The 26,264-nt window shown below is 40.2% G+C and overlaps 1 protein-coding gene across 1 annotated transcript in view; it reads left to right on the top strand.

Annotated features, from left to right (window-relative positions):
• The first annotated feature begins 306 nt into the window (after positions 1-306).
• Positions 307-26,264, top strand: part of ICE1 (interactor of little elongation complex ELL subunit 1) — a 37,473-nt gene continuing 11,515 nt past the window's right edge. The window contains exons 1-14 of the mRNA XM_065629868.1: positions 307-426; positions 1,255-1,313; positions 2,601-2,636; positions 3,076-3,093; positions 3,844-3,955; positions 5,430-5,506; positions 13,084-13,121; positions 14,977-15,059; positions 15,330-15,369; positions 15,457-15,513; positions 17,220-17,309; positions 17,394-17,447; positions 20,411-20,763; positions 21,363-26,141. Of these exons, the coding sequence (XP_065485940.1) occupies positions 346-426; positions 1,255-1,313; positions 2,601-2,636; positions 3,076-3,093; positions 3,844-3,955; positions 5,430-5,506; positions 13,084-13,121; positions 14,977-15,059; positions 15,330-15,369; positions 15,457-15,513; positions 17,220-17,309; positions 17,394-17,447; positions 20,411-20,763; positions 21,363-26,141 (5,877 nt within the window). The 5' untranslated portion in view covers positions 307-345. The remainder of the gene's footprint in view (positions 427-1,254; positions 1,314-2,600; positions 2,637-3,075; positions 3,094-3,843; positions 3,956-5,429; positions 5,507-13,083; positions 13,122-14,976; positions 15,060-15,329; positions 15,370-15,456; positions 15,514-17,219; positions 17,310-17,393; positions 17,448-20,410; positions 20,764-21,362; positions 26,142-26,264) is intronic.

Here is a 26,264-nt window from a genome sequence, read left to right as displayed (position 1 = left end):
GCCGCAGCAGCGCCCACAGAAGTGCCCGTGCATTAAAAAAAAAAGCAAGAAAAAAAAAGCACTCGTTGAAGGGCGTGGCAGATGAGGGAGCAGTCGTTCCTTTCGGTGGGCCAAGACAGTGTTCACCGGTCGCTTCCAACGGTGGGCCTCTGCAGAGAGCACCTTCTGCAGTCTTTTCCGCTGCCGCTAGTGAGGCAGCGATGGGGTCACCCTCGAGAACGCGAAGGCCAGCGGGGTCCTTGCTGAGGCGGTGGCGCCGGCGTGTGACGCATTTTGGCTGCGACCCCTCACTGCGATTGGGGCTGGGCGGAGGGCGGCGTGTGGCGGTGCCGGTGCGGCGGCACGATGATGCCGGGAGAGACGCCGCCGCCGCCGCCGGCCGGGACTGCAGCCGCCGCCTGCACGAACTGCGGTCTTCTCCAGCAGGTAGCAAGGGGCCGCCGTCCCTGTGGCGCTGGAGAGCCTGCCTGGGGCGGGGTTTTTGCTGAAGAATGCGGCCGTGGGACGGCGGGCCGAGCCGCCGGCGGGTGGGAAGCGCTGGGGCCGCAGTCACTGCTCCCGGTGCAGCGGGAGCTCGGATGGCGAGTGGGGCAAACGGGCTCTGTAGAAGGAGCAACAGTGGCGAGCTTTAGCCGGGCGAAACGCCAAAGGGTAGCCGCTGTGTCTGGGCGTGCCCAGCGGGATCCGCCAGTGGATTCTGGGCGTATCCTTTGGAGCTGCTTGGATGCAGTGGCAGGAACGTCATCCATCGTTCACCTCCGTTCTTCAGCGCGGTTAAGCTGTTTTATAGTATAACGCTTTGGGCAATATCTGTTTCACCTTTAAATGACCTGCTGAGAGCTCAGAGGGTGGAAGAGGTCTTCTGACATGCTTAGAATGAGAATCTGGGAAATCTGTAGGTTTAAATGAGCTAGATGCTGTTTATTGGTAGTATTCTACCAAAGCTTAATTTGATTTTGAGATTAAAAGTTATGGGGATTTTAGTTATACACTGAAATCTACTGTAAAGGCAAAGTTTGAAGAGCTTTTATAGTAAACCATCTAAGTATGCATACTTTCTTACAGAGCCTGCATTCTCTATATGTATTTTTATGAATATATCTTTTGTGAATTAGTAACTTGTTCACTAAGAGAGCTGTAAAAAGAAGACAGGTTATTGTATTCTTTAGAATATTGGCAATCAGTTTAGGGGTTATTTACAGTACTGGTTTTGGGAGTGAAACGTCTTTACCAACTTGAGACTCTTCCTTACAGAATATAAATGAATATGTAGCGGCATTAATTGCACTGAAGCAAAAAATGATTGATGGAGAGTAAGTACAATTGCATGAGTGTTTTTTTGTTTGTGTGTTTTAATTTGGTTTTTATAGCTCCCAAGTTCTTTAAGCAATGCAGCAAATACATTTTGTGGAACTAAGTCCCCCTTAAAATCAAAGTAATTTCTTCACAAACAGATCCTAACTCTAGACTGTAAGACTTCTTTAATTTATGCCCTAAAACATCTGTGTGTAGTGTTAGTAAAACAGGGCTATGTTGTGTAGCTGTAATAGCTTATATATTATTACAAATACTAGCAGAAGCAGCTCTTTGAAGATATTTATTTTCTTTATCTGTTGTGAAGAATATAGTATGAGAACTGAAAGTCGAGTACAGGTGTATACAAACCTTTTCAACAGAATTTAGTCCAAGCATTAAAGTGTGAAATGCTATAGGATCAGATATCAGAATACAGAAAGTGAGGCTGAACATCAGTCAGAACAGTAAGATTCTAAAATGCTTCTGATACTTTGCCTTCTCTTCTGCAATTGCTTCCACTTCTTCTCGATAACAATCAACATATAATTGCATGGAATAATGTATTGAGATATGTATAGCTTCATACTATGGCTTAATATCCTTGCTATGTCTCATAATTGTAATGGTTTATTTCTCATGTACTCTTTCCCTGATGTGTGTCAGTCTGGCTTTAGTGAATCTAAATTTCAGTCCTGCATTCTTGTTTCCAAAAAGTACCTAAGAGAGCCTTCACTGTCTTAACTGGGGCACTTTTCTTCAAAGCTCCTTTACTTAGTGTCCTTTTCCTACCTCCAGACTTTGTGTCCCTCTGCTTTTTGCCAGTGCATACATTTATTGTGGGAATTACTTCTCCTTTAACTACTTGTAGCTCAGCTCTTCTTTTTTGCCTTACTTGTTTACTGTTAACTGTTGCAAGAGAGAGTAATGCAGCCCTCTCTGTATTGAAGTATCTGCCATGGTATTTCTCTTTCTCTAGGAAAACATCCTTTTAAGTTTGGGAACTAGGATTTTTTTGGTGATTATTTATGTATTTTTTCCCTTTTTTTTTAAGCTGCAAATAGTTAATGGCTACAAATTCATGTAATTGCCAGTTGTGGTTTTGTTTGTTTGTTTTTCCTATTTTAAAGCAGCCTGATTTGAGGTTTGAATGTCTTAATGAAACAAAAAGGTTATATAGACTACTATCAGAAAATGCAAACCAGTCTTACACTTTCTGTATTTATCTATAAAGCAAAAGAAAAGGTATCCTAAGACCTGATTGTCAAAATCAGGTGAGAAAATGAGTAATTTTGTTTTTCTTGCAGTCGTTTGCTGACAGAGTATCAACAGAAATGCACTGATATCCTTTTTCTACTAGTGTTCTAACAGAATTAGTATATCAACATTTCTTATAAGAGGGCTTGAGGCGTTTTGTTTAAGATTTACGTTAAGAGATGATGCTTCTAGTAAAAATCAGACTGAATAGCCTTTGTAAAGAAAATAAGACTTTGGAATTAAGACTGTCCACCTAAGATCCAGCTTTGTCTAATATATAGCTTAATATGGACTACTTGAAATCTGCGTTGCTGAGAATGACTCAAGTGTTTTCATGTAACAGAAGCAGCTCTGCTTATTCACTTCAAAAATATTGAAATGTTTCAAACACTTAGTTCTGCAAGTCCTATGTATTTTGGGTGGAAATTTTTATTGGATGTTTCTTTACAAGTGGCGATTGGATTGAAATATACTTAAGGATGTTTGATAAACAGTTTTTAATTTCTACCTTAACATGAAATTACAGCTTCAATTTGCTGAACGGTAAGTTTGATTTAAATTGTTTACTAAAGATGCTATGTTCTCTGTGTCTTTGACAGTTTTAGGAGTCTGATGTAACAGCAATGGCCCTGGGTCTAGGCTGAGCTTTTAACATGGTCCTTTCTTTTACCATGCTTTCTAGGCCATAGTTAGCAAAGATACCATTGATGAGGAGATAAATCTGACCTTCTACAATACCTGAGTGAACTTCTTTCCTGGTCCTGTGTTACATAAGAGTCTAAAGTGACTGAGTGGAGATCTTTTGGTGGTGGTTAAATGTAAGCGTGTTTGGGACGGCCCTATTTGTATGAAGCATTTTGTCTTAGAGTTGTGGCTCTGTGCCTTTGCTTATTCTGCTTGATTATAGAGGAAGAGGCATCATATAATCTTTACAGACTCTGTCCTACTTGCTGAAAAATCCCACAGTTGGATTCTGCTCCTATTTCACAGCGCTACCTATGTAGAGACACTTAGTCCTGGCAATTTAGTGTAGGTAGCTGGGCAGTACTCCTGTGTGGCACATGCCATCTGCTTCCATCTAGCTTTAAGCTATTTTTAAATAGATCTTGAATTTTCTTTGAATGTAAAATGGATGGAAAAATGAGAGAACACTTGCCCTTGGGTATCTCTCACAGCATTTTTCCCCAGGGGAAAGCAAAATACTCAGACACTTGCCTGAAGAATCAGAGCATTGAATTTGAGAGCACCCATGTTTTTTGGCAACTTTTTTAAACATTGCACTTGCCATTTCAGAGAGATCTCTGCTCTTCGTTGCCAAGTGGAGCAGATGCTACAGAAAATCGTGCCGCTGGAAAAGTGCCAGGAAGAGTTGAGTTCCTTGAAAGCAGAGTTGGAAGAGAAAAAGGTGTGCTTGTAAGGTTTAAATAACTTGCACTTTTTCTGTTGAAGAAAATGTAAATAATTATTTTTCATCTTAAGGAAACAGGCTTTAATGAGCCCAGTTGTTATTTCCAGCTCTCTGGGACAGGCAGCTCTGGATTTAGATGAAATTAATTACATGGCAGCAGGTTTCAGGTAGGCAAAAAGTTGAGGCTTTTGTAGTTCCTAAGATTTTTGATCAGATTATTGGCTTTTATTTCTTTATTTAGGAAGTAAGAAGATATGTTCAAATTCTTTTGGTTTTCTGTTCTTGTCTTATTAGATTACTGAACTCTGTATGACTTATACTACTAAAGTGTGCAAAGAGGATCTGTGCACATGTGAGCCAACACAGGCTGGCCGTGGGAACAATCACAAACCTCAGATGAAATGCAAAGAGCAAATTTATTTTTGTTACCTTGCCAACCATGGGATCTCTGAAAAAGCACCAAAGCACCCAGGCAGAGGTACACGAGTAGGAATGCAGGCAGTGCAGAGCTCAGTCCTTGCTAGAAGATCAGTGAGCCTGCTGGTTACGCCTATGTATCAGGGATGCATGAAGGCTCAGTTTCTCACACTGATCTTTGCCTGCAGTAGAGCAGGAATTTCAAGGATGCTCGATAAGGTGCCTCCAAGTCTTTCACAGGACTATGTTATCTAGACACAGAGGCTCTAATTTGTCAAGCACACAAGGCTAAACAACAATTAGTGTGATATATGTGTTTTTCTATACCCCATCTGCAGTCTCTTCAGTGTATTTACAGCTCTTCTCACCAAGCTTCTGTTATATTCCCACAGTGCAGAACAGGATTTTGCTTCTGTTACCATTTTGAACACAAGTTTTTACATTATTAGCTATTTGAGTTTATTCCTAATTTCTCTCTCATCCTTTAGTTGAGATTTAGTCTACAGAAGAAAAGCTTTTGACTGTTCAGATTTTCTAAATATATGTATTTTCTAGACATTAACTATTATTTTTACAAAAAATAGCCCCCTCTCTTTCTTGTATTTTTTTTCACACCAGTACAAGGTAGGCTGTGAACATTTGTCTTGTCACTGTACCTAGTTTTTCTTCTATGTCAGAGCCATTTTTTAAATCCTCTTCCCTCAGCAAACATTAGTAGCTGATGTCCTGATGGCACTTTTTCAGAAAAAGCAGGACTGTATGTATGGTGTATAATAGTTATGCTCTTGACTTCAGATTTGAGTTCCTATCCAGATAGGTTTTGGAGGCACGTACTCAAAAGATATGTAGATACAGATTTATTTATTTGTTTATTTGTTACAACTTTTGACTTTAATTACAAAGAATACCCTGACTTTTCAGCTTGCTTGTTTTCTCATTGAATATACTTTTTTGGCTATGTACTGTTTTCATTAGAATAGGTAAAGTCCATGCAATCTTTTTTTTTTTTGTTATCAGTGAAGACATGTTTTAACTGTGCTTTCCTTCTCCACAGAGTTCTCTCAAGATTTATCAGCAGAGCCAACTGGAATACGTTAAAATTAAAGAAGAAATAGTAAACAGCGATGCTCTGTGAGTGATGCTTCTTTTTTCACAACGTTTCTTTCCCCCTATTACCTCATCCAGAACTTGGTCTTGTACCTTACCTAGTTACGCTTTCCATTTTGCTAAAATTTTTATGCTTATGGGTTCTTTGAACAGGGAGTTGATGGAAGAATGGTCTTAAATTTTGTAGCAAACACTTTGAAAAGTGGTATTAGTTCCATTATTATTGTGTCTTGAAGTAGCTTTTGGTGATTATTTAGCAAAGGCTTTTAAGAACAGGATGAGGTTGGAGAAGCTGTAGTTTCTCCAGTTTTAAGTGGTTCTTAGTCTTGGCCTTTCAACAGAAGGCTGTCCGTTTCTGTTGTGCTGATAAGCCTCTGAGGCCAGTATGTAAATGATATTGTTAAAGTGATCTGCACTTAAGATCAGCCCTTAAAATAATTGCTTTTAAAGAAACAGCTCAGCCGGCTCTGAACTGTCCACCTTGTTTGGAAATCGACAAGAGGGATTTGACACCAAAAATGTGGAAGCCATTTTTGCTGCCATAGTGCAAAATATTGTGAAGCTGTGCCTTGATACTTGTCAAAGTTTGTTCTTCCGGTAACCAGTCACTCAAAGGCATCCTTGCCTGGACTGTATGTGCGTGTTATGTCTTAAAGCTCTTGATGTACTCTCTAGTGAATTTGTCCAATTGCTTTTTAATGCTGTTATACTCCTGTCCTCTTCTTGGTTTTCTGTGCAAAGGTAATTATGTTCTCAAAAGACAACCAGCTAATATACAGCTGGGTGTTGTGAGTTTGTAGTTGTGGTTGTTTTCCTCCATGTGCATCACTTTGCATTTATCAACACCAATGATTGCTCTCTAGTCACTTGGAATTCCAAGACCCTTCTGCTGTTTTTTGTAGTCAGCTTTTGCTTCTGGTGTGTTCCAGCATACATCCCAGTGGAACTCCCATTGGTGACTCCTCTCTCGCTTCCTCCCTCCCTTTGGTGTTCCTAAGCTATTTTGGTGTTACCAGCAGGTCAAAGGAGGTGATCATTCCCCTCTACTCAGCACTGTTGAGGCCATACCTGGAGTACTGTGTTCTGAGTTTCTCTGTACGAAAGAGATGTGGGCATACTGGAGAGAGTCCAACAAAGGGCCACGGACATGATCAAGGGACTGGAGCGTCTCTTCAATGAGACACCCCAGTGTCTTTACATGGTTTGTGAAACATGCAGTACTCACAAGCACAGCAGCAGGCCACTATCATCCAACAGATTGTACAAGCAGACTAGCATTGTTGTCACCTGCTGTTGTCGCTTCTGCCAGACTGCCCTGATTTCACATATAGGTACTCTCTTTCACTCTGTCCTGTGAGCTTAACGGCGCTTTAGCACAGCGTCCTATCTAAGAGCAGCAGAGAGCAGCTACCCCGTTGCTAACTGTGTCCAAAGAGGGAACTGACCACCCTAACGTGCTGACATATACTGTGTCAGTGTAGATATGTCACCTGTCTCCTATCTGTCACTCATATCTTCAAGAAGAAGGATCCAGGGAACTACAAGCTGGTCCGCCTCACCTTGATCCCTGGAACAGTGATGAAGCAGCTCATCCTGGAACCCATTTATAGGCACATGAGGAACAAGAAACTCCTCAGGAGTAGTCAGCGTGGCATCACCAAGAGGAAGTCATACTTGACTGACTTGATGAACCTCTATGATGAACTGGTGTGCCTGGTAGCACTAGCAGTGGCTAGTGTCTACCCAGACTTCAGTAAGGCCTCTCCCACCGTCTCCCATAAGAGCCTCACAGCCCCTTAAGCTGTTGCTGTAGGGCCTGTGTAAGCGGACAGTGAGGTGGCATGAAGTCTAGTTGGAAACCGGTAACCAGCAGTGTACCCTGGGGGGATAGGAGGAGTGCCGCATACTCAGTCCAGTCCTCTTTAGCATCTTGGCTAGCGATCTGCATGATGGGACAGAACGTACTCCAGCAAGTTTGCCAATGACGCAAAGTTAGGAGGAGTGGCTGATAGACCAGAGGATCATGTTACCATCCAGTGTGAGCTTGACAGGCTGAAGAAAAGGGCTCTCAGGAACCTCACGAAGTTCAGCAAGGAAAAGTGCAAAGTCCCACGCCTGGTGAGGAACAATGCCACACACCAGTATATGCTGGGGGCCACCCAACTGGAAGGCACCTGGGCAGAAAAGGACCTGGGGGTCCTGGTGGACATCAAGTTGAATTTGTGCCAGCAACATGCCCATGTGGCAAAGAAGGCTACTGGTATCCTGGGCTGCATTAAGCAAAGCATTTCCAGCCGGCTGAGGGATGTGCTCCTTCCCCTCTGCTCAGCACTGGAGTCCTTTGTCCAGTGCTGGGCTCCTCAGTACAGGAGGGACATGGACATACTGGAGAGAGTCCAGGGAAAGGCCACAAAAATGATTAAGGGATTGGAGTGTCTCGCCATTGAGGAAACGCTGAGAGAGTTGGGACTGTTCTGTCTGAAGAAGAGAAGGCTTGGGGATCTCATCAATGTCTATAAATATCTGAAGGGAGGGTGTAAAGAAGATGGAGCCTGGCTCTTTTCCATGGTGCCCGGTGTCAGGACAAGAGGCAGTGGGCATCTTCTGACCATCAGGAAACTTTTTTTTTTTTTTACTGTAAGGATTGCTGAGTGTCCGAGCACTGGCACAGGTTGCCCAGGGAGGTTGTGGCCTCTCCATCGTTGTAGATATTCAGGAGCCTTCTGGACATGGTCCTGGGCGATGAGCTCTAGGTGGCCCTGCTTGAGCAGGGTGGGTTGGACGAGATGACTTCTAGAGGTCCCTTCCTACCTCAGCCATTCTATGATGCTATAGCTATTTTATATACCTTTGACGTTGAGGCTATTTTAAGCAGTAGGTCACATGAGTTCAGTGATTTGAGCTGAGTTTCTTCAGAAGCAGAATTCTCATGAATTGTTCATAAAATGAATGTTGGTCTACAGTTACTGTAAAATAATGTAGGTAAAAATTTAGCTCTCAAGTACTTTGGTCCAATCTACCATTCAGAGCCAGCATCAAAGTTAGGTTGCTCAGGACCTTGTCTAGTTGAGTTTTAATATTTACAAGGACGGCAATTCCCCAATTCTGAGCTTATAACAAGTGTGATAACTTGAGATAAATACATCCACTGTGAAGGAGGTTTTAGATATGAAATCACTTCTACAGACAAGCTCTGAAAGAAGTACTCAAAACATTAGACTGTTCCAGAAGTAAGGTTGCTCACTTAAATTAAAAGGTCACATTCTCTCTAAGGATGAAATCAATGTGACAGACACAGTTGTTGTTTGCATTTATATTTTTCAACCTTTGAGTACTACAAATATAACCACATTATGGTTTTTGTAATCTGGGTAGGTTATAATACTGTATGGATCCTGCTTCTGAATGCAACTTCTGTTAGCAAAGCTTTTCTGAAGTTGTGCATGCATCTTAAAGATCAGATAGTACCTCGAGTTGCATGGCATAAGAGGAGTTCTGCCCAAATGCATCATCTACAAACACTGCTTTTTGTGAATTACTAGTTTTAACATCTACCTATTTTATTTCTTAATGTAACTTAATGTGTTGATGAAATCAGTCAGCATCCTACTGCACATTTAAAAGTAAATATTTTGTCTGGAAATAACATTGCAATGATAAATGTTGGCAGTTAGCGTCTGTCTGGTTATTCAAATTCTTAGTTGTTTGTATCATAGAATTTCTGTCTTGAGTTGAAAGGGACCTGTAAGGGTCAACTCCCTATAAGTTCAACTCCCTGCTCCTCACAAGACTACCTAAAACTAAACCATATGACTCAGTGTTTTTCAGATGCTCCTTGAACTCTGGCAGGCTTGGTGCCATGACCATTTCCCAAGGGAGCCTGTTCCAGTGACCAACCACTCTCTCAGTGAAGAACTTTTTTCTAATGTCCAATCCAAAACTGCACACAGTACTCAAGGTGGGACTGCACCAGTGCAGAATAGAGTGGGACAGTCACCTCCATTGGCCAGCTAGCTATGGTGTGCTTGATGCATGATGACATGGTTGGCCTTTTTGGTTGCCAGGTAACACTGTTGGCTCATATTCAATTTGCCATCAACCCACACCCCCAGATTTCTTTCCGCAAGGCTGTTCTTCAGCTTCTCATCCCCCAATTTGTACATATAACCAGGATTATTTCATCCCAGGTGGAGAATCTGGCACTTGCTTTTGCTAAATTTAATACAGTTGGTGATTGCCCACCTCTCTAGTCTATCTGGATCTCTCTGTTAGGCCTTTCTACTCTCAAGTAAGTCTACAGCTCCTCCTAAGCTTATATCATCAGCAAACTTACTTAATGTACACATTTGCCCCCTCATCCAGATCATTTATAAGAACATTAAAGAGCACTGGCCCTAACATTGAGCCCTGCGGAACCCCACTGGTGACTGGCTACCAGCCTGATGTAACCCCACTTACTAGAACTCTTTCAGCCTGATCCCTCAGCTAATTGCTTACCCAATGCATCATGAACTTGTCTAGCTGTGTGCTGGACATTTTGTCCAGAAGGATACTTTAAGAGACAGTATCAAAAGCTTTGCTAAAATCAAAAAAAAACGACCTACTGGCTTCCCTTAGTCAACTAGATGGGGGACCTTGTTATAAAAGGAAATTTAGTTAAACAGGACTTTCCCCTTGTGAACCTGTGCTAGCTATGACCAATGACTGCATTGTCTCAAGTGTTTTTCAGTAACTCCCAGAATAACCTTCTCCATAATTTGACTTCAGCAAAGCATTTGACACCGTCTCCCACAGCATCCTCACGGCAAAACTGAGGAAATGTGGACTGGATGATCATGTAGTGAGGTGGACTGCAAACTGGCTGAAGGAGAGAAGCCAGAGAGTCGTGGTCAATGGGGCGGAGTCCGGTTGGAGGCCTGTATCTAGTGGAGTGCCTCAAGGGTCGGTTCTGGGACCAATACTATTCAATATATTCATCAATGACTTGGATGAGGGAATACAGTGTGCTATCAGCAAGTTTGCTGATGACACCAAGCTGGGAGGAGTGGCTGACACGCCAGAGGGCTGTGCTGCCATCCAGCGAGATCTGGACAGGCTAGAGAGTTGGGCGGGGAAAAATTTAATGAAATATAACAAGGGAAAATGTAGAGTCTTGCATCTGGGCAGGAACAACCCCAGGTTCCAGTATAGGTTGGGGAATGACCTATTAGAGAGCAGTGTAGGGGAAAGGGACCTGGGGGTCCTGGTGGACAGCAGGATGACCATGAGCCAGCACTGTGCCCTTGTGGCCAAGAAGGCCAATGGCATCCTGGGGTGTATAAGAAGAGGGGTGGTTAGTAGGTCGAGAGAGGTTCTCCTTCCCCTCTACTCTGCCCTGGTGAGACCTCATCTGGAATATTGTGTCCAGTTCTGGGCCCCTCAGTTCAAGAAGGATAGGGAACTGCTGGAGAGAGTCCAGCGCAGGGCCACAAAGATGATTAAGGGAGTGGGGCATCTCGCTTATGAGGAAAGGCTGAGGGAGCTGGGTCTCTTTAGCTTGGAGAAGAGGAGACTGAGGGGTGACCTCATCAATGTTTATAAATATATAAAAGGTGAGTGTCACGAGGATGGAGCCAGGCTCTTCTTGGTGACAACCAACAGTAAGGCAAGGGGTAATGGGTTCAAGCTGGAACACAAGAGGTTCCACTTAAATTTGAGAAGAAACTTCTTCTCAGTGAGGGTGACGGAACACTGGAACAGGCTGCCCAGGGAAGTTGTGGATTCTCCTTCTCTGGAGACATTCAAAACCCGCCTGGACGCCTTCCTGTGTAACCTCACCTAGGTGTTCCTGCCCTGGCAGGTGGATTGGACTAGATGATCTTTTGAGGTCCCTTCCAATCCCTAACATTCTGTGATTCTGTGATACTTTTACCGGCCACCAAAGTGAGACTGACAGGCCTGTAATTACCAGGGTCTTCCTTCTTACCCTTCTTGAAAGCTGGGACAAACATTTGTCAGCTTCTAGTCAACTGGGGTGTTTCCAGACTCCCAGGCCCATTGAAAAATAGTGGAGAGAGGTCCTCTGATAACATGGGCCAGCTCCTTTAGTATCCTGGGATGAGTCCCATCAGGCCCCATAGACTTACATGCATCCAGCTGGAGCTGTGAGCCTTGAACAGCTTCAGAGTTGCTGGGAGTTTATCATCCCTCTAGTCATGGTCTTTCAACACAGGACTCTGAGGCTCCCAGAGCCCGTTATTGGTGTTAAAGGCAGAGGTGAAATGTCTCTGCTTTGCTTACATCCCTATTTGCAAGGTGACTGACCTCATCAAGTAACGGACCCGTATTATCTCTGATTCTCCCGTTGCTGTTAAGATATTTTAAAAAGCCGTTTTTGTAGTCCTTCAGACTACTGGGCAGCTTGAACTCTAATCAAGCTTTGTCTGCATGAATCTTCTCCCTGCAATGGCAAATGGCATATCTGTAGTCCTCCCATGTCACCTGTCCTTGCTTCCAATGTCCATACATTGTAGATGCAGTACTTCTATGCATTGGTCGGAAGACAATCTACAGAGAAACAGAACTGCATTACCTGCTATTCTTTAAAGAACCCACCTTTATTTTTTTCCTGCAAAGATGTTTTATGAGGATTTCTTTCTAAAATTCTCACCTGTTGCTTGACTGTCAAAGCCATCATCTAAATATAGAGTTATTTATGAACCTGTTCGGGCTGAGAAGGCCCAAGAGCATTGGTCTATTACTTTATAGCATAAATGCTTTGACTACTGAACGTGCCAAAGGTGGCTAATCATCCTGTTTGAGTGGATTTTCAAATGTATTCCAGTTAATACCTGAAGTGGTGATTAAAGCTTGCACATCCAGAAAGGCTTAGGCTGTAAATCTCATGTCATTATACAAAGTGATCAGTCAGCATTGGTAGCTTGTGTTTGTGAGGACAGAGTCTTCTACTTGTCACAAGAGTTTAAAAACTGTTTCTGGGATATTGCGGTTTAACAAAAGGAAATAATATAAGTTGTTTGTTTGTTTTATTTTCCAGTTCTTTGTATGTTTTACTTGTAAGGTAGGGTTGGAAATGCTGAAGTCAAAATTGTTCAGGATGCCTCAGTTTTTTGGTTTTGGTTTGGCTTTAGTAAACACCTGGATATTCTGAATAAAAAGCTGTGGGACATAAGTGATCCTGAAGGCTGTTCCTGATTATCTCATTACTTAGGTCTTATTGATTGTAAGCAAGGTTTAATTGTTCTTAAGGAGTAAAACTAACCTGTCTGCATTGCATCATAGAAATGCAGAACAGAAACCAGTTTTCTCGGATTGTGTTTGTAACTTCAGGTTATAGCTGAAGGTATATTTATGTACCTGGATTAGTGGACTGACTCTCTTAAGAGCAAACTCTGCCTGTGTAACAGATACAGCTGTTTGTGTGAGAATGTCACCAACATGCCACTGATGTAAGTTTTCAACTTCAGGGACACATTGGTCTCACAGGTCCTGGATCTAAGAAGTATGTTTTCTCTGAAATGGCTAGATTTACTTTTTTTCTTGGCTTTTCATGCAACATAGTTCTATACAAAAATGATGTGTCAATGCCTTGTTTTTAACAGGAGAAAGAAACTGGAAACAAAAGTGAAGAAACTTGAAGGTAACATTCTACATTGTGTTACTGTGCTGTTGTCCTACTCTGTCTCTTGATTTCTTTTTTATCCAAAAAAGTAATTGCAACTTTCTGAGGCCTCAAGGAACAAGGCCTTAGTCAATGCTTAGTCTCTGAATTACATCAGCCTTCCTGCAAAATGTTTCTTGTTGGGGGTCTTAGGCACATGGTGTAAATGAAGTTGGAAGGGAACTTCTGGTCATGAAAGCCTCAAAGGATGGAGTCTGTCCAGGCAACCTGATGCACTGCATGACTGTCTCCGTGGTGATAAAGCTTGTTCTTAGTGCCAGTTGGAAACTGTTGTTTCCACTTAGGCCTGATGTCTCTGGTCCTTCCACCACGCACCACTGAACAGTCTCATTCCATGTTCTTCATGCTTCCTTGTAGATAGAAGAAAGCTGCTCTTGAATCCCTTCTAAGTTTCTGTTGTTGTTGCTTGTTTGTTTGTTTGTGGTTTTCCCTCTCAAACTAATTAAGTCAAGTTCAATGAGCCTGTTTTCGTAGGGCTTGTGCTCTAGTGTTCTAATAATCTTGACAGCATTCTTCTAGTCATGTTTATAATAATATTTAACTATGTTGTGATCTTGACAGGTTTTCTGATTTTTAAATATTCTGGTAACTGGTTTTTGATTGGTTTGTTTGTTTTGCTTAAGTAGAGATAAAGCATTTGCACTGTGTTTTTCTTGTTTTGCTAGAGAGGGTGGATATTCATAAAGCATTCTGATATTTAACTAGCTGTACTGTTAGTTGTCAAGGCAATTATTTTAATTCATGGCACACTTACAGCTGTGCTTACCACAGTTTAAAGTACAATGAACTGAGTGACTTGTATCTTAGTCTTAGAACTCCCCCCAAATCCTACTGTAAAGTACAGCTACAGGGTGTTTATTTTGATGAGCATTTTGGAGTTCCATTACATGGCAGCAAGATTTTTATATCCTCCTAGCCCTAAAATCTCAAATTCTGGCAGAGCTAGAACAAAACACTGAGATAGTTTGCATTAGGTCCAATTTGAGTGACTAGTTTATCTGTTGTATTCTTTTCTGTGTTCATTAAATATCCCAGAGCCCATATTTTGCTTTGGTATCTTTTGTCAATCTCAAGTTTTTCCGTAATTATTTTTGTCAACCTACAACCTGAGCTGCTTTTTCTTTTGATATGGCCTGTGGCCTGATCTGATCAGCAGGCAAGCTCCATCTGTCTTTTCTCTGCTGTCTGTGTATATATGTCACCGAGCTGATCTTTTAGGAGTTCTGTCAGGTATCCCTCTCACTTCAGAATTTCTCTAGGAACCTCACATTCAATCCCCATTTACCTGCCCTGTACTCTTTAATCCCATGCATCTGCACTCTTCCCAGCTGCCAGCTAGACATTAAGAGATAAGGTACTTTTTTCTGTGCATTAGTCTTGAGTGCTCTCTTTCTAATGCAGATGGCTATGGTGTCTTTATCTTTGAACTAGAACCCTCTTTTAAATAAGAGAATAAACACATGAAAAAAACATTGCACCTCATTCTTTATTTTGTTCCCCTTTTTCACTTGGCGTATATTGTTCTACAGTACAGTATCATTACAATATGACCCCTCTCTTCATTCTCACATGTAAGCGAGGAAAGTAATAAATGTATTTCAGTAGTTCAGAACAGTACTGCAGTGGAAGTTGACATACTTGTATGTATGAATTATTGTCTTAAAGAGCCAAAATATAACTTCAATAGATTTGTATTTCACACTATCTTTTTTTTCCTGCTAATTTGATTTGCAGACTGGTGACCAATACTACTTAAATTAATTGTCTCTTATATTGTCGTTTCTAACTTGAATTTTGGTTCTGTTTCTTGAAGAGGCTGCAACAAAGCATGCACAGGACTTCAGACAACTGAAAACTGAAAAGAAAAAGCTTGAAAAGGAGCTAAACAAGGCGCAAGTAAGACTTTCCTGGTCTTTTGGATGAAGCTTCTTTTAGTATTTCTGGGGGGAAAAAAGGAAGCTGTTAGTATTAGAGATACTGAAATAGTAAAAATATGTTTTTTGTGGATGTTGAGTAACTAAACATAGCAATTCACCTTAAGAGAGAGAAATTTTCCAGCTGAACCATGACCTTTGAAACATTCATTTAGATTTAATGCTAATTAAGAACAGATGCTCTACAAACTGTGTATGGCATGAAAAAAATAATATTAATTAATTTTAACAGGGAAAACTTGATGTTGTACTTAAAGAGAAGTGCAGACAAGGTAAGTTTGCACCTTTGATTGCCTTCAGATTTATGTGTGGTTTTGTTCCATTTGAACATTTCCTTCCCCCCCTCTTCTATTTAATAGTTAAGCATGCAGAGACCCAGAGTTCAACTGCAGATCTTACAACAGATATAGACAAAGGTAAGAGTTTTTGTAAGACCATTCTGTGTGTGGAACCAATCATTATTAGTTTATTGCAGCTGTTACGGAGTTGAGTTTTTGGAAACTGAGGATACTAATAGAAATGCTGTAAAAGCAGACGTGGTTGATAGAAATATGTTACACTGATGAAGGACTAGTGTCATAGATGGCTATTTTCACTTTTGCAATAAGGAAAATACTTGATTAATTAAAATGACTAGTCTACCCCATGCATGTGTGAAGTCAATGGATGTGCAATTATAAAACACAATTCAAACACTGAGAAAAATACAAATCCGAATGTCTTTGAAGCTGATTGAAATCATAAAGGAAGCATGCAAAACAAAAGACACAACACAGGAGTGTAATCTGCCACAATTTCTGTATATGTCTCTGTAAATCAAGTGGAAATCCAGGATGTATACCTGGTTTTTATACTATGGCCTTTTTTTTTTCTCCTCATGATCTAATATGTCTGCTACGAATGATCTGAATCTGTGTAATGGAGCAAACTCCTAAACTTTCTCTGAAGTACTGAGGTCAAACTTTAAGCAAATTTATTTTTTGCATTTTTGCAGTCTTTTAAAATATTGGTATTGCTTTTGAATTGTTTAGAAATTCCGAAGACAATTTTCAGGAAAAAAAAACTTCCCTGTTCCATTTCTTGCGTTGCAGTATTTGTACGTGAAGTTTGTTACCAAAATTAAACTTTTCTGAAAAAAAGATAGACCTTGTCAGTTTTTGTGTATCTTGATGTATTTTTACTGCCTTTTGGATGGTACTAAATTGATACCAAATTTCACTCTTTTTAATTAATGGCAAAATGGGAAAATATAGATCTGAGCTCTAGTTTCAGCTTCAAATAGCAAAAAGGTTTTATTACTAATGAGAAGTTGTTAGTGTTGTTAATAGCTGTCATGCAAAATTTAGCTGTATTTTTTTAATATGTCTCTTCATAAAACAGCAGCAGTTTGCTGTGGTCTTTGACTTACGGAATTGTCTTAAAACCAATAATCTCAGTTCCTAGTTGTTCGATCTGATGATAGCTTTGGCATAAGTAGGTGAGGTGCTCGTGTATTTTGTTGAGTTTTTAGTCTGTTTCTCCCTTTCCACCTGCCCTTCTTATTCTGGAAGTAGGTTGTTTGGTATCAGCTAGCAATAGTGCTGTTAGTACTACAGACAACGTCTACTAAAGTTGTGGCCTGATAATTAATTCAGATACATGTAATGCACTGTCCCTCCTTGGTGAGACTAAGATGAGTTACTGCTGAGTGGACATAAAGAAAGAATGTGATATAAATATTTTCTTCTTAAAATATTTCTTCCCCCATTTATGTTTGTGACACCTGAGTTGTTTTGGAAAGCTGTTTAATTTCACTAATGCTACGTTCAAATTTGCTTTTAAATTTTACTCTAGGGTCTGCTACAAGTTCTTGCCACTCTCACTATAGAAAGGAAAAGATAAAACATTCTGAAGCTGTGTCTTCAGTCTGCTGTGTGGCTATCCATTCCCTCCATGGCATCTAATGTTTCTCTTTCTCTGAAGATAAAATGCCCCCATGTCCCTTGTCTTAATTTTTGTTGTGGGTATTTTGTAATTTGTTATAGGCATGTCTCTGTTCTGAGTAAAAATAAAGAAACATAAATTCTTAGCTCTCTGAGAAATTGAGGTTTTCCTCAATTTATAAAAATATTTATTTTAACAGAAAAAGTAAAGCTCTTGTTAGAAGAACTCTGGATGTGCATTGACAGCGCAACAGGAAAAAGGGAGAATCAGGAAAATGATCCTGTCATAGGTGAGATGGCGTGCAAAGTACTGAAATTTTCTTGAAGCTGTCTCTTTTTCTGACCAAAAAAAAAAAATTGATGTGTTTTTTCAGCTTCTGTTCAGGATAAGGCATGCCCTGAAAAAAGAAGACTGACTGTTACAGAAGGTAGGTTCCAGCAAATGTGAATTTATTAATATGCAGGTGCATTAACTTAGTCTTACTGGGATATCAGGTTTGTATACTGTTTGCATAACACTTCTATGACAGACTTAAATACTCTGTCTTAAATACACTTATATGACAGACTTAAAGACTCTGTTGATTGCCTGGTCAAGTACATCGGTGATTAGAATATTTGAAAATAATTGCAAATATAAATTAGTACAGCCAAGTAAACTGAAATGCTTTCCTAAGTAAAAGCTGTTACAATTGAGAAATCAAATTCTTTTACTATCAGCTGCTCTGACTATTTCTGAGTAGTCAAAACTCACCTTTCATGTTTATACCTTAATTACTGTATCATTATAAACTCTGCAGTATATATGGTGAATTATGGGATGCAAGTGCCCTTTTTAGTCTGAAAAAAACACATGGTAACATAGTTAGATTGTAAAATTTAAGAAGCTGTTATCACCATTTTCTTCATTCCTACCTGCCTGAATATTCATAGGTAATGGTGCATTACTTTTTGTATTTGTGATACAGAGAAACAAAACATAAAATTTAGTGATAGCTTTAATTTTGTTATTTGATGTTCAGTATAACAAAAAATAATTTGAGTAGTTATTCACATGGACATTCACAGCAGACGTGAACTGCTTTAACTTCACATAACAGATGTAATTTTCCTTCTGCCCTCAAGAGGAATAGGTGCCTTGAAACTGCATTACTACTTCTGTAGTTCTCTCTCCAGAGTGTACTTATTAATCTTTCATTTTTCTTCTGTTTTCTCTACTACTTTGGTTTTCTGTAACTCAGGGTATAAAGATATTTTCTGGGATAAGTACCCTGCCTTATTAAGAGCTTAGAAGGTGACCTGTTATCCTGTCTTCCCCGGCCTGTTAGGTCTGAAAATTTGCCACCAGTATAGATCCCAATGAATCTAGTTTCAGATTGTGTTCCAGTGAAATCCACTTAAGAGGTGCCAAAATATAAGGACCAGCTCATAAGCCAGTTTATCAGCCTCAATCCCACCAGTTTAATGCAGCAGATCTGTGGCTTCCATTCCAAAACTGATCTAGGCAGTTGTCTCCTGAGATTCTGAATTTGTTTTCTTGATCAAGGGTCAATCAAATGACAAGACCAAGCACAAGAAACTGAAGGGTTTGAAATATGTGTGATTTCAGGGCTATCAGGTTCTAGTGTCATGCCCTTCCCATCTACCACAAGGGGAACTTTAGATTCTGAGAGCCTTGTCCCATCTTTCCTATTCACATCTCCCTCCCTTTCAAAAAAGGAAGCAATTGTCCATAACCGTCCTTTCTAGTCAGTTCCCCTTTTGCTTTTGTTAGAGTGGCTAGATATTGAGGAAATACATCTTACTTTCTGTTGCTTTGGGTTTGTTTTTTTTCCCTCTTTAAGCCTAGGACACTGTCTTGTGGTTCTGCCTCTCATGAAAGTGGCCGTTACCTTGGATTCACAAGAGCAAAATGCTTATGGTTACAGATGCAATCTTCTAGCAAAAAAAAAAGATCTTGATGAGTTTGCTCTAATTTCTTGTCTCGTATTATAGTGGTTTCATCTTAGAGGGCAAATCAGCTTGTTGGTAGTATTGCTGAAGCATCTTTTCCAGAGAACGTCAGTTCATCCCTGTGCGTGGATCTAGCCTTTCAGAAAGGTGCCTCTTTACATGATTTCTTAGTACACTCAAGTGTGCTGTAAAATATCCAAAACTTTGCATTACAGCCAGTGCCTTCTCTGTTCCACCAAGGCTGATACCACTTTGAATGGCTTTCTTGAAGAACATGCTCACGTATGAAAACTGGAAGACGCATCAGGCTTTACATTCACAGTTTTTTCCAAGAAATGTGCCATTGTGAAAGCCTCATAGAGCAATGAGGTTTTGCCAAACTTAATGTAAAAGCATTTTTGTTTGGTCTTGGTAGTATTGTTACAAATCTGCCCAGAATAAAGTTGACTGTACCTGGAGCTGACCAGCAGACCAATAACCTTAGACCATAATCTAAAACACTGCTGTTTAAGACTTCAGAAAACTGTTTCCCATGTAATTTGAGCATAAAGACACCTATGTTGTCAATGGGCATGTGAAAAAGTATTAGAAGAATCTTGCAGCCCAGTGCCCAAGATTTTGGTAATTTGGATTCTCCAACATGAACTGTTCATGTGCAGGCTTATGGTGAGAGGAGATGAGGAAAGATGGAAAGACCACATCTGGGAGGAGCTGAGCCTCTTCAAGTAGTATGTATAATGAGGTTCTGAGCTAAATTCTTGCTGCTAGAATAACTGTGTAAAGCTGGTATAGTTGACATTATCTTGAAAGGGTTGTCAACTGCTCAATATCTTTCATTGTCTTAGTGGTTCAAAGTCCTTTCTGCACAGGTATGTTGTGGGGGAACCTCACTTCTAATAGTTTTTTTAAGGGTTCAGCTTTAACTAAGTCACAGCATTAAAGGCAAAATCTTGTACAGTTAAACTCAATGTTGAAATTTAAAGAACAAGCACTTTAAAAGCATATGTGTATTAAATCATAAAACTACAAAATGGCTGAGAACTACCTTTCTGTGTTTATGGCAGGGTATAATTGTAACCGGCCTGCAAGTGCAGCTGCTGGCTCAAAGCTTCAAGTTGCTTTAAGCTGAGAATTACAGCCTGAGTGGTGAATGTAACTGCATGCTTGTCCTGCTCTTCCCCAACATCAGCTATAAATCGTTGTGCTGTACAGACCTTTAGTCCTACGCAATATGGCCCTTCCCAATTGGAAAAGTTGGGAAGAATAGTCTTAATGATCTTAAAGAGCTGATTTCTGTAAGGAAAATATTTCTGAAGGTGATGTTAAGTGCTTCTTTTTACTGGTCTATGGGAACATCACTTGAAAAGATGGTAATGCATTCTTATTACTATGTTATATTACCTCTATAAAGATTTTTTTTTTAATTGTTGTGTCTTAGAAACTGTACAAATCCACCAAAAGGTCAGGAAGTGTGATGGCAGAACACTACCATGGCATTCTTCACTAGAAATTGCTGGAAAGCAAAATTCTGTAACAACCATGCCACTTCAAGTGAGTACTGAGCCTTTTGGAGATGACTGTGTGGAGAACAGGACTACTGAAGAATGTCTGTATGGTGGTGAGGATAAAACTGTAGATGTGATAATACAGACAGATGGGGCACACAGCAATTCGGACTTCTCCGATCAGGAGCTAAAGGCCCCAGGTGGAAGTGTGATGGATATACTGAATTGGGCCAGGCCTCTCCCTGCTCTTCTTTCTCCAGTACAGCTTTCACCACTATCTACACAGGTGAGTTTCAAGATGTGTCTGACTGGCACTACCTTGGTCATATAATTACTGCAAAAATAATGATTTTATATTCCTGGGCTTTTTTATTTTTTTGAATATCAATATTAGTTACTTATGCACTGAAAGGCTCTCTGTGTGAGTGTTTAGATCCATACAGATACTCTTTACCTTCTAGCATACTGCCTGTGGAAGGGGGCAAAACATAATTTTCAGAAGTATATTTAAAACAAAGTCATCCATGTCTCAACTGCTGTCATAATTTCTTTTCCCAGTGTTGCAGACTTACAGTCCCAATTCCTGTTGGGCATAAGCATGGCTTTCATAGAAAAATTCCACAGCTTGAAAGCCAAGGGGAACCTACTCAAATGTTGCTTTCCAGTAATCTTAGAATGCAACTAGGTAGGTAAAGAAATCTCTGACTTTTCTCAGAGGTAGTGTTTGCTATGAAGAACAATGATGGAGATGGATGTAATTCTGTTGATCAGATTTAATCTCTCGAAACCACTGCATGTCAGGGCCACCAGTGTATTTGTTTAGAGAAGTAGATCTTAAAACTGATACCAGGCTTTGGAATATTAACTTTGTATTTTACATTAAAGGATACATTGTTTGGAGAAGTCACAGGCTCCAGCGAGGAAGAAGTTGATTGGAGTGCTTCTGCAGTGGATGTTATTTTACAAGAACACCAAGTTCAGCATCAGAGTTGTAATGCATTCAGCCTCAATGAGGAGTGTAACAGACAGAGCAAATCATGTGAGCGTGGTCTTGATGCAGAAATCTCATGTAACCTGAGTTGGAATGAAAAAAAAGTTCTTACTGGTCCAAAGATGTCAAGCACGGAGGAGAGAGATGCTGAAACTAAGCAAGTTGAAGCTGCTACTTTAATTAAAAACATGGAAACTGACAAAGATTGTTTGGAGAAGTCTGAGAATATGGAAACTAAGAAGAGAGAACTAACTGAAGCAACAGTACATGAATTGGAAGCTGTTGAAGAACAGAAAAGAGAGAGCAAGGACGTGCACAGTGAAAAGGGAGGTTCTTCAGCTGATTCCATGTTACACAGTTTCAAGCCTCAGAATCAGATGGAAAAATGTAGTGAGGTAGAGCAAACAGAGGAGAATGTAATCTTAATTAGAGCTGCTAATTATGAGGGTACACATGAAAAGCATGGTGAATTAATGAAAGCAGAAAGAGATGGATTATCAGAGAGAGAAACTCCCAGGGCAGTATCTGTTCCCCTAAATGCTACTCATTTGCCACCTGAGCAATGCATTTTGCTTCAAGGTGAAGATTCTGAGGAGAAATCTGATGTGTTGATACAGAATGAAGTGGTTGAAAATGAATCAAAAAATGTAGTCACAGTAACTAATATGACAAGTGATGTAGAGGAAAACATAAACCAAGTGATAATTGGAAAGGAAATAAAAGCTGCAATACAGACGGAAGGACTCTGTGCAGAGGCAGGTAATAAGAGAGAGCTCTCTGAAAATGTATTGTCTGATTTCAGTAGCTCAAAATCCTTCTGTGAAGTGGAGTGTCTTAAAGACTTAATGACACAGTATGATGGGGAGGGAATAATTATGGAGACTGAGGCAGACACTGGAGCTGTTGAGATGTCTGCACACTCTCAGTGCTCTGAAATAAAACATGACAGTGAAGAGATCCTGGAGAAACAATATGTGCAAACAATAAAAGATGAAGTGGACAGCGAATGTGAAGCAGAGACTGTTAAAGTCTCTAGACATTACTTAACTGTATCTGCTATTGAAGGAATCAGAAATTCATTGTCTATGGATGATGTAGACAAAAATGTAGGTGTGGAGAGGACTGCTTTGTCAGCCTTTCCAAAAGATGATGAACAGCTCAAAGTTGAAGACATGAATGTAACCAGACCTGAGAGTATTGATCTAGCCGCAAAATTTAACAGAGAAAGTGTTCTAGAAATCTCTGAATCATCAGAGCTACTCCATAGTGCAGAAAATGGAAAATTAGTACATAGAAAGGAGGGGGGACATCTAAAAGGCAAACCACACCAGGAAGAAAATAGTAATAATTTAACACAAGGGAAGTCAGACTTGGAAAGTATACTTGCACTACCAAAGATGACATGCATTATTGATGCAGAAAGCGGTGTAGCTAAGTGTGAATCCTCTGTGTTAGATTTTACAGAAATAAAAGGTGAAATGGAGCAACCTCAAAACCTGTGTGGTACATTAGAATGTCAGCTGTCCAAAACTCAAAAGTTTAGAGGCTTTGAATCTAAAGAGACTGAATTAAAAGTTAATCTAGAAGATTTTGGAGAGGAAAGCAGTGACATGTTAGAAAGAGTGGATATGATTGAATCAGTATTAGCAGAAAGTAATCCTACTTCTCAGGCACAGTTTGCAAAACCTCTGAATCAGTTCTTAGTAACTGAAAATGTTAAATGTGATGAAGTAAAACGGAAATTAAATAAACAAAGTGAGGAATTGGTGACTGAAACTTGTTCCAGTTCACTTAACTGGGAAGAGAATGTTGTGAAGAAAAATAATATTTCAGAGATCATCTGCCAGCCTACTTCAGAAATGGATTTTAATAGTGGCTTGACTTTTTCTACTCAAGGGGACTTGGAGATGGTCTGTATAAATACTGAAGAAACAGATTCTTCTGTGCAAGTGGGAATCAGCTTGGAATCCACCATACCTCCTGATCTAAATTTCAGTTTTCAGAAAGTTGTCGGTTTCGTTGAAACTGATTTCAGAGAAGAGGCTGCTTTTTCCCATACATGGAAAAACAAAAGAGATAAAAATTGTGCTAAGGGTACTGCACTTAACTGTTCTTCAGAAAGCTTGGAAGAGGGTGCTGAGGTCCTATCTGCTGAAAAAGACAACATGTGCGAAGAGCTGGACTGCCCTGAGAGGGAATATGTACACAAAAATGAAGTGAAAATTCCAGATGAGAAGGAACAGCCAGTAGATAAAGAACCTCAGGCATCTGTTAAATCACAGATCTTAGATGCAAACTCTTACAATAAGAATACTTTTCTTCAAAAGTTTGATTGTCAAGAATCAGGATGCAGGACTTCTATGTGGGAGGTTAGAACAGATCCTTCTAGAACTGGTTCACTAATAGCTGGAGGAGAAAGCAAAGAATTGACTAGTTTTGAGGCATCTGGGAAAAATACTATAAAAAGGTCTAAAAATGATTTTGATATGCCAGAGCAGAGCAATGAATCTGAAGAGAAAGCCTGTTCTGTACAAAAAGTTAGGAATGTGAAGTGTTCTGAACGTGTTCCCATGTTCAGAAAAGAACTGAGAGCTTCCAGGACAATTGCAGTGGGTGCTCTGGAAACTGGTGCAATTGCTGATTCTGATTACCACATCTGTGAACTTCATTCAACAGTGCACCCAGGAAATACTTTGACAGTTGGTCATCTAAAAGCAGACACTGTGGTGGATATAGATACACACTGTGAAACAAACACCTTTCCAGATGCTGCAAGTGAGTTGTCAAGTGTGGTTGGGGAGGGTTATCCTAAAGACTCTCTCTCTTGCAAAAGAGAGTGTGTACTAATAACCTCTGAAAATACTGAGGGTGCTAATAAATGCATAGTAGATTCTAACAGAGCTGGATGCTTCAATGACAGTGAGGAAAGTCTTTCAAAAACTGGGACATCAAAAGAAAGCCTTGTAATGCCAAATGCTTCAAAAAATAGACTACCACTATGCAAGATGTTAACCAGACTTTCAGAAACTTGCAGACCAACTGTAAAAAACAGTAAATTAAATACAAGAATGTTAGCACTGGGTAATTTCTTAGAAGAAAATGATTCTGAAAAACTTCAGTCAAATGTGGAGCAAAGTCTACTACACGGTGTTTATATGGGGGTCTCAGTGTTTGAAGAATATAATAGTAATAATAGTAAAACTTGCATTGCTTGCAACGTAGGAGAAAATAACACTGATGTTATCCTAGACGGTAGCAGTAGGAAAAAAAAAAAAGTCAAACATCTTCCAAATCCAGCTCTATCTGATGTAGAGTGCAATTGTCAGTCAGACAGGCAGCCTTCTGAGCCACAAAAAACAGTATTTGAGAAGCTCTCTATGTTGGAGTTGGAATCTTGTGAGGATGTTGCTCTCAAAAAAAGCAATAAATTGGAATGCAAAGAACAAGAACCATCTGAAATCTTGACTGTTTCAACCAAGACAGCTGCCCAAGTAATGCATGCCAAGCTATCAAAGAGGCTCTTTCAAGATAAAAGAAAAACAAAGACTCCCAAAGTTAAACAAACTCAGCCAGTACTTGCAAATGCTGATACTTCTATGCCAACAAAATGCTCATCCGAGACTATAAATAAAATAAGGCAAGAGATGGGTCCTCCTTTGCCCCCCTTGCTACCACCTTTGGTTGCTACTCCTCCAAAAGATGCATGTACTGTGTCCCCAGTATTGTCTTCTACTGGTCAATCCTCTTTGCTTTCCCCTCTTGATGACCTTATATCTCCACTACGTGACACTCCTGTGCCTCCTCTCATGTCTCCATTAACAGATACTCCAACAGCAAAATCTGCTCTTTTATTTTCTCCTCCCTCATCCTCAGAAATGGCAGTAGGTAGAAGGATTTGCTCCTCACCTTTGAAATTTTGTACTTCCATTCCAAAGCACGCACTTCCAGTCCCAGGAAGATTTCCTCTGTTTGCAGCTGATAGTGTTGCTCCGGGCGCTCCTCCGGAGAACTCTGTGAAAATATTGGACACTATGTATCCAGAGCTGTCTGCAAGGGCAAGGACACTAAACATTCTGAAAGGAAATATTCAGCTTAACCGATGTGCTTTTCCAGACAGCCAAAGTTTGCCAGGGCCTGTGGCTCAAATAGGCGGGTTCAAAGCAATTGCATCTACATCAACTGCTTTCGTTAAAACTGGGAGCAATTTGAAATCTGACAGTAGCAAAGATCAAGGCAAAGACGCGCAAAATCAGCAATTGTTTTCAAGCTCATCAAATCATCTTGAAGAACGGACGTTATTGCCAATATCTATGCCAAGAAGTGCAAAGAGACTGAGGTTGGACAGTGAACCACCTAAGCTGGAGCCCAGCGATATTGCTGCTATCGGAAATACTAAAAATACAATCTCTGAAATGCAGGAGGCTTTCCATGACAAAAGCTGTGAAACTGGTGATTCGGGACACAGTTCCAGTTTAGAAGCACCACTGTCAGTAAAGATGGTTATTGATCCTGGCTGCCAGAAAGTTTCTTTGGCGTTGAAGAAAATTGCTGAATCCTGTTTTGACTTGTTACCAGTTATTAAAGGTCATGTATATGTCAGCAATATCTCAAAGATTCCAGTAATGAGGGATGAAGAGAAAGAAGTTGTCTATGAGTTTGGTATGAAAAACAAGGTAAGTAGCATAGTTTTTTAATTTTGTGTTTTAATAATGACTTTGGTGCAGGTGAAAAGAGTATAAGTACGTAGTATTTGAATTCTCAGTTGTTCATGCAATCTGCAGTGCTGAAGTCTTGAA

Source organism: Caloenas nicobarica, chromosome 2 (genome assembly GCF_036013445.1).
Source record: "Caloenas nicobarica isolate bCalNic1 chromosome 2, bCalNic1.hap1, whole genome shotgun sequence".
Taxonomy (NCBI): Eukaryota; Metazoa; Chordata; class Aves; order Columbiformes; family Columbidae; genus Caloenas; species Caloenas nicobarica.
This window is presented reverse-complemented; position numbering and strand designations above follow the sequence as displayed.